The sequence below is a fragment of the Sapajus apella genome, unplaced genomic scaffold (assembly GCF_009761245.1).
Source record: "Sapajus apella isolate SASKATOON/1434 unplaced genomic scaffold, GSC_monkey_1.0 scaffold51, whole genome shotgun sequence".
In the NCBI taxonomy this organism is placed as follows: domain Eukaryota; kingdom Metazoa; phylum Chordata; class Mammalia; order Primates; family Cebidae; genus Sapajus; species Sapajus apella.
The window spans coordinates 14,645,790-14,658,190 of NW_022436991.1; the positions used below are offsets into that span (position 1 = coordinate 14,645,790).

At 51.2% G+C, this 12,401-nt stretch overlaps 1 protein-coding gene across 6 annotated transcripts in view; it reads right to left on the reverse strand.

Moving 5' to 3' along the window:
- Positions 1 to 8,009, reverse strand: part of SPNS1 (sphingolipid transporter 1 (putative)) — a 12,243-nt gene extending 4,234 nt beyond the window's left edge. The window contains exons 1-6 of one of the 6 annotated variants that reach the window (XM_032243045.1): positions 6,433 to 7,995; positions 6,141 to 6,345; positions 5,971 to 6,036; positions 3,508 to 3,644; positions 1,931 to 2,082; positions 1,753 to 1,819 (exon numbers count right to left, since the gene is read on the reverse strand). In XM_032243045.1, coding sequence (XP_032098936.1) covers positions 1,753 to 1,819; positions 1,931 to 2,082; positions 3,508 to 3,644; positions 5,971 to 6,036; positions 6,141 to 6,162 — 444 coding nt within the window. In that variant the 5' untranslated portion in view covers positions 6,163 to 6,345; positions 6,433 to 7,995. Of the gene's footprint in view, positions 1 to 1,752; positions 1,820 to 1,930; positions 2,083 to 3,507; positions 3,645 to 5,970; positions 6,037 to 6,140 lie in introns of all 6 variants that reach the window. The other 5 variants (XM_032243044.1, XM_032243047.1, XM_032243042.1 and 2 more) reach the window with 5 other exon arrangements.
- Between the last annotated feature and the right edge of the window lie 4,392 nt (positions 8,010 to 12,401).

The following is a 12,401-nucleotide window of genomic DNA, read 5'->3' on the forward strand; positions in this document are numbered from 1 at the left end:
ACAAAGAAATCTGTAACTGGTTGTGATCAATTAGTTGTAAACACCACGGCACTCAGACCAGCCGACAAGAGGACTCTTAACCGCCCCAGCCTCGGTGACGGATTCCACAGTGGCCACATGACACAAGTTCATCTAGTCAGACACCATCCTGGAAACATGGCCCCAGGGTCCAAGGTACCAATGTTGCTAAATGGGAAGGTAATCATCTGGAGCTCTCAGTGCTTCAGAATGATGTCAATGTGGAGGAAAGTAAAGCTCAGAAGAGAAGCGCAGTGTGGAAGCCCTGGATCCAACTTTACCTGACTGAAGCTCACCCTGGGACTTTCAGGAAGAAAGCCAAGACAGCCCTTTTAGGGGGCTTACAGTTTCACAATGGGCTTCCGTCATCTGCTCAGAAGAGTTCTGTCTAGCACATGGATTCCAGGTGAGGGCAGCCAGCTTCCTGCAGGCTCAGCAGAGGGAACGCTGCCTCAAAAAAGGGGTGTTGGCTGGGCGCAGTGGCTCACGCCTGTAATCCCAGCACTTTGGGAGGCCGAGGCGGACGGATCACAAGGTCAAGAGATCGAGACCATCCTGGCCAGCACAGTGAAACCCCGTCTCTACTAAAAAATACAAAAATTAGCTGGGCATGGTGGCGCGCACCTGTAGTCCCAGCTATCGGGAGGCTGAGGCAGGAGTATTGCTTGAACCCACAAGGTGGAGATTGCAGTGAGCCGAGATTGCACCACTGCACTCCAGCCTGGTGCCTGGTGACAAAGCAAGATTCTGTCTCAAAAAAAAAAGGGAGGGGTGTTTGGAGCCAGGTGCACAGCTCACACCTGTAAGCCCAGCACTTTAGGAGGCCAAGGCAAAAGGATTGCTTGAGGTCAGGAGTTCAAGACCAGCCTGGGCAACATACAAAGACCCTGTCTTTTTTAAGACGTTGTTTCCCTCTTGTTGCCCAGGCTGGAGTGCAGTGGTGCTATCTCAGCTCACTGCAACCTCCGCCTCCCAGGTTCAAGTGATTCTCCTGCCTCAGCCTCCCAAGTCGCTGAGATTACAGGCATGAGCCACCACACCCAGCTAATTTTGTATTTTTAGTAGAGACAGGGTTTCACCATGTTGGTCAGGCTGGTCTCGAACTCCTGACCTCAAGTGATCTGCTTGCTTCAGCCTCCCAAAGTGCTGGGATTACAGGCATGAGCCACCATGCCTGACAAAAAAATTGTTTTTGAGACAGAGTCTCCCTCTGTCACTCAGGCTGGAGTGCCATGGTGCGATCTCAGCTGGCTGCAACCTCTGCCTCCCGGGTTCAAGCGATTCTCCTGCCTCAGCCCCCCACATAGCTGGGATTACAGACACGCACCACCATGCCCAGCTAATTTTTGTATTTTTAGTAGAGATGAGGTTTCACCATGTTGGCCAGGCTGGTCTTGAACTCCTGACCTCAACTGATCCACCCGCCTCAGCCTCCCAAAGTGCTGGGATTACAGGTGTGAGCCACCACAGCGAACCTACCAAAAAACATTTTTTTAATTAGCCAGCCATGGTAGTAGGCACCTACAGTCGCAGCTACTTGGGTGGCTGAGGTGGGAGGATCACTGAGCCCAGGAGCTTGAGATTGCAGTGAGCTATGACTGCACCACTGCACTGCAGCCTGGGTGAGATCCTGTCTCCTAAAAGAAAAATGGGCAGTGGGAAGGTGTGTGAAGATAGGAAACAGGGATCAGTGAGAATGTCGCTGACCCACCCCCAGGCCAAGACCAGACTCACCCTCAGGGCCCAGTGCCAGTCCCCAGCCACATCCTTCACTTTGGAGCCCGCAATGTAGCCCAGACCACTGAGGGAGGGAGAGAGGGGAAAAAGAGGGGACAGCCAGTCAGTCAGGTCCCCCAGGCCAGGCCCTCCTGTCTTCCCCTGGCCCCAGGCCCCAGGCCCCAGGCCCACTCACCTTCCCACCGGAATGGCAAAATAGAAGACGCTGAGCATCCGGCTCCGCTGGTCGGCCACGAAGAGGTCGGCAATGAGGGTGGGCGCGATGGTGGAGTAACTGGCCTCCCCGACCCCCACCAGGCCCCGGGTCAGGAGGAGCAGCCAGAAACGCTGGGGAGAGAGACCGGGGAGAGGTGGCACCCCAGCCTGCAGCCAGCCTCCGGGACACCGCACCGGCCGGCTCCCGGGAGGCAGCAGGGACGGCGGGAGACGCCTGGGTTTGAGAATCAGACAGACCTGAGCTTGCATCCTGGCTCCACCACTGACTAGCTGCGACTTGGGGAAAATAACTTAACCTCTCTGAGCCTCAGTTTCCTCATCTGCAAAAGGAGGATAACAATGACTTTTCACAGAGCTATTGTGAGGACTGGATAATAAGAGGTTTAGATAAGACAACCCCTGCTTGCCTGGTATGGGAAATTTTTTAATTTTATTTTTTAAATCAATAATGACCTCAGGCTTAGTAGTGGCTCACGCCTGTAATCCCAGCACTTTAGGAGGCCGAGGCGGGCAGATCACAAGGTCAGGAGATCGAGACCATCCTGGCCAACATGGTGAAACCCCGCCTCTACTAAAAGCGCAAAAATTAGCTGGGCATGGTGGCACGTGCCTGTAATGCCAGCTATTTGGGAGGCTGAGGCAGGAGAATCGCTTGAACCCAGGGGGCGGAGGTTGCATGCTGTCAGCCAAGATTGCGCCACTGCACTCCAGCCTGGTGACGGAGCGAGACTCTGTCTCAAATAATAATAATAATAACAGTGACCTTAGATGGGAGTTTATGTGTCTACCAAAGACGCCTGAAGCTGAGGACGGGTACTATCACACAAGGAAAGTGCACAGGTCTTGGGGCTGAGGACAGAGTTCTGGGGCAGTGTGACAACAAACAGAGGAGGCTTCAGAGGAGCAAAGAAGCCACAGCCAGGGAGGCAGGAGGAGAACCAGAAGAGGATGGCATCACGAAGGCAGGAGAGAGTTTCAGGAAGGAAGAGTAGGTCAACAGCGCCAGAGGCTCCCAGGAGACCCAGTGCAAACAGGACTCGGAAGTAGGAGCTGTGTTTAGCAACCAGGCCACTGTTGACTTTGGCAAGAGCAGGGTCCATGGAGCGGTGGGGCAGAAGTCAGCAGCAGCACTCGAGGGGTGCGTGGGAGTGAGGAAGTGCAGACAGAGTGACAGCATCTCCCCAGCCGCTCTTTCACCCACACTGGTGCCACATTCTTGGGGCCTTTTAGGAAGTCTGATAAGGAAGGAGAGGAGGTAGAGAGGACAGACCAGGTAGGGTTTGGAGTGTTTAGGTATGGAGTAGAAGGAGCCAGTGGCCAGGGGAAGAGGGAATAATGGACAGAGAACTCTCTGGAAGAAAAGGGGTGAGGATGGGGTGGGCCAAGTTAACTCAGGCCAGGAGGGGTATAAAATGGCATGGACCAGGGAAACTGCAGGAGTCCCTGGGGTCCAGTCTGCCATGGCTCCAAGAAACACCAGCAGAGACTGACAGGGAGTGGGTGTGGGCAGAAGCAGGAGCCAGCTCGGGGCCTCACCTCTCTGGGGATGAAGGATGACCCCAGTGTCACCAGGGACCAGAAGGCAATGCCCCCGCACATGAGATACTTCCGATTGTACCTGTCACCCAGGTAGCCAAACACAGGTGCCAACACCATGTAACTGGAGATGAACACTAGGGGGAAGCAGAGAGTCACAGCCCAGCCGGGGTACCCCTACCTCCCACTCCCACCCCAGCTGGAACCACCAAAGCACAAGAGATGCCCACCTTCTCCTCACGGAATTCACAACACCCCCGCATCCCAGCCTGAAGCCCATCAGAGCTTCCTGCCAGGCGATGGTCCAGCCCCATCTTGAAAACCTTTCCACATTTCCCATTGTACAGTAGAGGGTCCTACTGCTTGTCAATTCCTCCCACCTAGCCAAGACAAGCTCCAAACTCCATACATACCATGGCTCACAATGCCCCCATCCGATCTAGCCCCTGCCTACCTCTCCAAACTCACGGCCAGCCTTTTTCCCTTCCTCTCTCTGCATCCCAGTGGCCCAACTGTCAAGGTCAATACCGTTAGGGGTTTGGGCACCTGCTGTTTCCTCTATCTGGGACAGTCTCTCCTCTCCCCTGAAACTTCACAGAGCATAGTTCCTTCAGGTTCCAGCTCAGATACTTGCCCAGGGTCAAGCCCGCCCAGGCGAGCACACATCCAGTCCCTGACTCTCACATTTCCTGTTTTCTCTTACATAACACGTATCCCTATGGGAAAATGGTCCCATTTTAGTTTAGGTTTTACTGACTGTTGCTCCCACATGCACAGCAGAGTATCAGCTCCCAAGGCAAGATCCTTGCCTGTATTGGCCATGACTGTGTTTCTTTCACTCACTTAACACACAGCCTAGTGCAAAATAGGTGCTCATTAAGCATGTGCTGAATAATAAAGTGAATAAATGCGGCTGCCTAGAAAAAGCTGCTGCTCCAGGCCAGGCACAGTGGCTCACACCTGTAATTCCAGCACTATGGGAGGCTGAGGCAGGAGGATCACCTGAGGTCAGGAGTTCGAGACCAGCCTGACCAAAATGGCAAAACCCCATCTCTACTAAAAATACAAAAATTAGCCAGGCGTGGTGTGGGTGCCTGTAATCGCAGCTACTCAGGAGGCTAAGGCAGGAGAATCACTTGAACTCAGAAGGCAGAGGTTGCAGTGAGCTAAGATTGTGCCATTGCACTCCAGCCTGTCAACAGAGCGAGACTCCGTCTCAAAAAAAGAAAGAACTGCTGCTGTAACTCAACAACTCATCAGAGGTTTGCAGACCTTGCCCTATGATCCCATTCTCATTGCTCCAGACTTTACCTCAAATACCTCCAGTTCCTCATTGGTCTGGATTAAAGAAAAGAGCACTGCAAGACCTGGTTTCAAATTCCTGTTCCGCCTCAAACTGGTAGTGTGACCCTGGGCAAGTCTTAACTCTTCTCCAAGCCTCAGTTTCTTTATAAGCTGTAGATACCACTGCCTACTTCCTCTATAAAATAGGAACAATAACACCTATTTTTTGACTGATGGAAGGATTAGGGGACAATGGGCATAAATGGTCTTAGCAAAGTCCTATAGGTAATCATCACTTCCTCCAGGCCAGGCACACAGTGAGTACTCAGAAATGGTTGAGAAATTAATGAAGAAGGGAAGGAAGAAGAAGAGGGCTTGGCTCTAGCTTTGCCTCCCCCACGAGCCCCAAAGCTGTGAACAAGTAAAATGTACCTCTCCCCATTCCAGACACCCTCTCCTGCCATTATTCTTATTCTTTTTTTTTTTTTTTTATTTAGAGTTGGAGTCTCACTCTGTCACCCAGGCTGGAGTGGAGTGGTGCGATCTCAGCTCACTGTAACCTCTGCCTACCAGGTTCAAGTAATTCTCAGCCTCCCAAGTAGCTGGGATTAGAAGCGCCCACCACCATGCCTAGCTAATTTTTGTATTTTTAGTAGAGATGGGGTTTTGCCATGTTGACCAGGCTGGTCTTGAACTCCTAACCTCAGGTGATCCACCCACCTCCCAAAATGCTGGATTACAGGCATAAGCCACGGCGCCTGGCTCTCCTGCGGTTATTTAATGGGTGTCTACCATGTGCCAAACATTGCACTAGGCCCTTCACAGACAATCTTTCAGTTAATCTTCACATCAGTCCTAAGAGACGATTCGTGTTATTACTCGTTCCATCTTATAGACAAGGAAAATGAGGCTTAGAGAGGTTGAGTGCCTTGCCTACCACCACACAATAAGTGGAAGAGCTGAGATTTAAACCCAGGTCTGTCTCCACCATTATACTAAACTGACTCCCTCTTTAAATGTGGTGTCCCGTCTGACCGCTGAGCGACATCAGGGCCATCACCTTCCCTAACTGGCCACAAAAACTTCATTAATGAGCCCCCAGGCAGGCCAGCACTTGGCCCCAGTCGGGACAGAACAGGAAGAAGAGCCGCTATGGGACCAGGAGGGGTCCCCACTCACCGGTCTGGATGAGCCCAGAGCTACTGTCCCCGATGTCGAAGAACTGCTCGATGTCAGGAAGGACACCTGAGAAAAGGAGAAAATTCAGCATGGGCCGGCAAAGTAGCGCCACCCGCGGGACCCTGGCTCCCCTCTCCTGGACTAGCTTCCTCCCAGAAGTCAGTCCCTACCAGCCACGGTGAAGCGGTCCATGTAGTTCAGGAGGTTGATGTAACACAGCACCCCCACTATAAGAGCCGAATGGCCCGGAGATAGGCCGGTGATGCGCTGCAGCCCCTCCCGGTCCAGGACCTCGGGCTCCTCGGACTTGGAGTTCCCCGTGGACCCTGGCAACCCCGGGGTGCCAGGCACCGGCCCGTCGTCCGGGTCATCCGCCTGGCTGAGGAAGGGCGCGGTGTCGGACCCGGCCATGGTCCCAGGGCGCCGCGCCCGCCCGCGCTCCGGTCCCACCGACGATCCCACCTGCGAGGGGAGGAGGCTGGAGAAAGGAGGATGGACGGAACCCAGGCAAGGGAAGTGCGCCCGGAGACGGGTAGCTTGCCCTGAAGCACAGAGCACGACTGGGAAGGGAGCGGGGGACCTTGTCACGCCTCCCCGTTTCAGTAGACACACAGCGCGGAGGGAACCTGCAGAATACACGTGATGTCGGAGACAGGACGGGCTGAAGAGGGCACGATCCCACGTTGAGGCCACCCGTCACCCGGGATAGGAGGCCGCTGCAGTCGCTGTCGCTCAGCCCTGGCCCCGCACCAGGGCAGCCGCCATGTTGCTTAAAGCCGGTCATGTGACGCGGGAGCCGGGGTGGAGGGGGGTCCCCGCGGGGAAGCCCTCGGCACGTGACCGGCCGCCCGACTACGGAAGCCTCTTAGACGTTCCGCCCGGCCTCCCGCGTCACGTGACTGCCGGCTGGTTGCCACGGTAACCAGGAACCTTCCCAGACCCTGCGGTCCCAGGAGCGTCAAAAAGGGCGTCCCGATGACTTGCTGGAGTCGTCTGCCCTTCCGAATCTCAGCTATCTTATCTGGAACGCCCACGACAGACTCCTCCTTCAACAAACGGGATAATGGGGTCTCAAAAGGTTTTGGAAATGGTAGATACCTCTAAAAGCCAAGGAGCAGCCCTAGCTGTCGGGAACCATCCTCTCTTCCTCCCAGGGTCTGGTTGGCGGCTTGATACGCTCAGTAAAGGATGGATTGGATGGATGGATGGAGGGATGGATGATGGATGGATGATGGATGGATGATGGACGGACGGACGGACGGACGGACGGAGCGAGCTTCAGCAGCGCCCCGCCGTTTGTTGGGATTCCCCAACCTTGCTAGCCTTATAAACTCCTGAGCCTTTACCGTGGACACTTAAATACCTATCAAAGGAAGCGTCTCCACCTGCCCCTCCTGGAGCATGTTTTTCCTTACTCCAAGCGGGACTGGAGCCCTTACGCCCTTCGGCGGGCTTTGTAGTGCAGGCGGGGACTCCGAGCTTAAGGAGATTCCCCGCTACAGGACTGGGGTCAAAGGGATAACTTGGAGTGGTTCCTTAGTGGCAGCTTATAATCTCCAAGCTACATCTAATAGGCACTCTAAGTAAAATTAGTGTAGTTCTGTGCAAATACAGCTTCAAGACCCAACTTTCAACCAGACCTTGAAAACCCTCTACTGAAATTCTGGAGTCTCGTGGGGAGAGAATCCCCCACCCCAAGATGCCTTATTAGAAACTATTTTGAGTCCGAATAGACATAATTGGCCTTGCTCTCCACAACTGCTCCCCGCCCATACTAGGGGCCTCGTGTTTCACAACCTTAAGCTTGGTTTCCCTTGGTGGACAGGAAATTCAGATTGCAGCCATTTAATTCCCTCAACAAAATATTATTGAACATCTACTATGTGCCTGGCATTTTACCAGGTTTCAGGGAAAGGCAGACTTACTCCCTTCCCTCGTGGAGCTTATCTAGAGAGTGATACACATTGTAAATTGCACCTGTGGAACGAAAAGGCAGGCTACATGTTGGATGAAAATTTTTACGAAGCGTACATCTGCCAAAGGGCTTGATCCATGTAAAGAACTTTTTTTTTTTTTTTTTTTTTTGAGACAGAGCCTTGCTCTGTCACTCAGACTGCAGCTGGAGTGTAGTGGTGGGATCTCAGCTCACTGCAACCTCCACCTCACAGGTTCAAGTGAATCTTGTGCCTCACCCTCCCAAGCAGTTGGGATTACAGGCATGAACCACTATGCCTGGCTAACTTTTTATATTTTTGGTAGAGATGGGGTTGCACCATGCTGGCCAGGCTGGTCTTGAACTCCTGACCTCAAGTGATCTGCCTGCCCCAGTCTCCCAAAGTTCTGGGATTACAGGCATGAATCACCATGCCCAGTGTCTTAATTTTTATATTTGTAGAGATGAGATCTTGCTATGTTGTCCAGGCTAGTCTGGAACTCCTGACCTCAAGCAATCCTCCCGTTTCATCCTCCCAAAATGCTAGGATTACATGTGTGAGCAGCCGGCTCTTTTGTTCATTTTAAAAATCGTGTTTTTGGCCAGACACAGTGGCTCAGCCCTGTAATTCCAGCACTTTAGGAAGTTGAGGTGGGAGGATCACTTCAGCCCAGGAGTTCAAGACCAGCCTGGGTCATAAAGCAAGACTCATCTCTACAAAAAGCTAAATAAATGAAAATTAAACATGCATTTCCCATATGACCCAGCAATTCCACTCCTAGGTATCCACCAATAAGAAATGAAAACACATATCCAAACAAAAACCTGTATATGAATGTTCATAAAAGCATTATTCATAATAGCCCAAAAATGAAAAGAATCCACATGTCCATCAACAGGGGAATAATATATTCATACAATGGGAATACTGCTTAGAAATAAAAAGGAATGACCTGTCAGAGACATTCAAACCTGAGTGACTCCATCTTGAGTGAGGGCTAGGAAAATAAGGCTGAGACTTGCTGGACTGAATTCCAGAAAGGAAGGCATTCCTAGCCTCTAGATGTTTATGGTTAAGGGAACAAATTAATAATGTTTACTAGGCCGCGTGTAGTGACTCACACCTGTAATCCCAACACTTTGGGAGGCCAAGGAGGGCATATCACCTGAGGTCAGGAATTTGAGACCAGCCTGATGAACATGGTGAAACCCCATCTTTACTAAAAATACAAAAATTAGCTGGGCATGGTGGCGAATTCCTGTAATCCCTGCTACTCAGGAGGCTGAGGCAGGAGAATTGCTTGAACTGGGACCCAGCAGACAAGAGGTTGCAGTGAGCCGAGATCATGCCACTGCACTCCTGCCTGGGCTGCAGAGCGAGACTCCATCTCAAAAAAAAAAAAAAAAAAGAAAGAAAGAAAGAAGAAGAAGAAGAAGAAAAACGAATTAATTCTTTATCACAAACCCTTGCAACAGAGCACATGTCCCCATATATACAAGTATTGCACATAAGGAGACACCTTCCTCCTCCTCCTTTCAGGAATGTCCCACTCTGTCTATGAAGTAGCTGTACTCTCACTGGTTTACTTTTTTTTTTTTTTTTTTTTGAGACAAAGTCTTGCTCTGTTGCCCAGGCTGGAGTGCAGTGGCATAATCTTGGCTCACTGCAACCCAGGTTCAAGTGATTCTTCTGCCTCAGCCTCCCGAGTAGCTGGGACTACAAGCATGCACCACCACACCTGGCTAAGTTTTGTATTTTTAGTAGAGACAGGGTTTCACCATGTTGGTCAAGCTGGTCTTGAACTCCTGATCTTGTGATCTGCCCACCTCAGCCTCCCAAAGTTCTGGGATTACAGGCATGAGCCACCATGCCCAGCTCACTGGTTTACTTTCTTAATAAACTTGCTTTTACTTTGCACTGCAGACTCACCCTGAATTCTTTCTTGGGTGAGATCCAAGAACCCTCACTTGGAGGCCTGTATAGGACGCCTGTTCTATAACAGAACTACTGATACAAACTCAGAAATACTGTGTTAAGTGAAAGAAGCCAGACACAAAACACTGCATACTGTGTTATTCCATTTATATGAACACCCAGAAAATGCAAAAGTAAGGTGACAAAAAGCAGATTAGTCATTGCCTAGGGTCACAAGCAGAAAGAAACTTTTGCATAATTGTATACATCTACTAAAACTCACTGAAGCCAGGCGTGGTGGCTCACACCTGTCGTTCCAGTGCTTAGGGAGGCTGAGATGGGAAGATTAAGGCCGGGAGTTCGAGGCTGCAGTGAGCTATGATTGCGCCACTGCACTCTAGCCTGAGTGACAGAGCAAGACTCTGTCTCTTGGTAAACAATTTTTTGAAAAAACACACTTAACTGTATGCTTAAAATGAGTCAATGTTTAGGCATATTAATTAAACTACAATAGGCCAGGCCCGATGGCTCACGGCTGTAATCCCAGCACTTTGGCAGGCCAAGGCAGGCAGATTACTTGAGGACAGAGTTCAAGACCAGCCTGGCCAACATGGGGAAACCCCGTCTCTACTAAAAATATTACAATTTGCCAGCCACGGTGGTGAACGCCAGTAATCCCAGCTACTGGGGAGGCTGAAGCAGGAGAATTGTTTGAACCTGGGAGGTGGAGGTTGCAGTGAGCTGAGATCGTGCCACTGCACTCCAGCCTGGGTGACAGAGCGAGACTTCATCTAAAAAAAAAAAGGAAAGAAAAGAAAAGATCATTCTGGCTGCAGCATGGAAGATAGATTTGAGAGGCCAGAGGGGAAACAGCCACCCGTGAAGTGGTTGTGGCACTAGCCTAGGCTGCAGGCAGTGGTGGCTTGGCCTAGGACAGCATGGAGAGGGACAGAGGGAGCTGATTTGGGAGGGAGCTGGGACCGTTAAATTGAATGGGTGATGCAGTGGGTGTGGGGGATGAAGAGGAGTGGAGAGTGAAGCTTTTCTGGCTTGTACAGAGATGGTGGTGGGATTCTTTGAGACAGGAGTTTAATCATTCAAGAAACATTTGTTAGAATACTACTGTGTCAAGGTGTCAGACACCAGGTAAGAGACTTTTTTTTTTTTTGAGATGGGGTCTCGCTCTGTTGCCCTGGTTGGAGTGCAGTGGCACAATCACAGCTCACTGCAGCCTCGAACTTCTGGGCTCAAGCAATCCTCCCACTTCAGCCTCCTGAGTGGCTGGAACGACAGGCATGCACCGCACACCTGGTAATTTTTTTGTTTGTAGAGATGGGGTTGTGCTAGGTTGCCCAGGCTGGTCTGGAACTCCTGGCCTCAAATGATCCTCCTACCTCAGCCCCCTGAAGTGCTGGGATTACAGGCGTGAGCCACTGCAGCCCAGCCAAGATATATATATATATATATATATTTTTTTTTTTTTTGAGACGGAGCCCTTCTCTGTTGCCCAGGCTAGAGTGCAATGGCACAATCTCGGCTTGCTACAACCTCCAACTCCCGGGTTCAAGGGATTCTCTTGCCTCAGCCTCCCGAGTAACTGGGATTGCAGGTGACCACCACCATGACCAACTCATTTTTTTGTATTTTTAGTAGAGATGGGGTTTCTCCATGTTGGCCAGGCTGGTCTCAAACTCCTGACCTCAGGAGATCCGCCCGCCTCAGCCTCCCAAAGTGCTGGGATTACAGGCACGAGCCACTGTGCCCAGCCCCAACCTTCTGTTTTTCTTCTGTAACATGGGAATAAGAACACATATCTCACAGGGTTGCTCTGAGGATGAATGAGGTTATGAAAAGCACCAAGGTTGGTATGTGGCACTTAGTAAAGGCACATTAAAGTTTCAAAGGTCTCTAATCAGGAGTTTGAGAAAGAACATCCAGGGCCAGGTGCAGTGGCTCACGCCTATAATGCCAGCACTTTGGGAGGCAAAGGCAGGAGAATTGCTTGAGGCCAGGAGTTCCAGACCAGCTTGGGCAACCTAGGGAGATTCCATCTCTACACAAAAATTTAACAATTAACAGGTGTGGTGACCTACACCTGTAGTCCCGGGTACTCAGGAGACTGAGGTGGGAGGACTGCTTGAGTCCACAAGGTCAAGGCTGCAGTGAGCTATGATAGCACCACTACACTCCAGCCTGGGTGACAGAGCAAGACTGTGTCTCAAGAAAACAAAACAAGGCTGGGCATGATGGCTCACACCTATAATCCCAGCACTTTGGGAGGCAGAGGCAGGCAGACTGCTTGAGCTCAGCAGTTCAAGACCAACCTGGGCAAAATAGCAAGATCCCACCTCTACAAAAGATACAAAAAAAAAAAAAATTAGCTGGGCATGCTGTCACGTGTCCCCAGCTAATCAGGAGGCTGAGGTAGGAGGATCACTTGAGCCCGGGTGGCAGAGGTTGCAGTGAGCTGAGATCGTGCCACTGCACTCCAGCCTGCATGATAGAAGACCCTATCTCAAAAAAAAAAAAAAAAAAAAAGGAAGGAAAGAAAGATCACCCTAGAGATTCTTTTAGACATGTCAA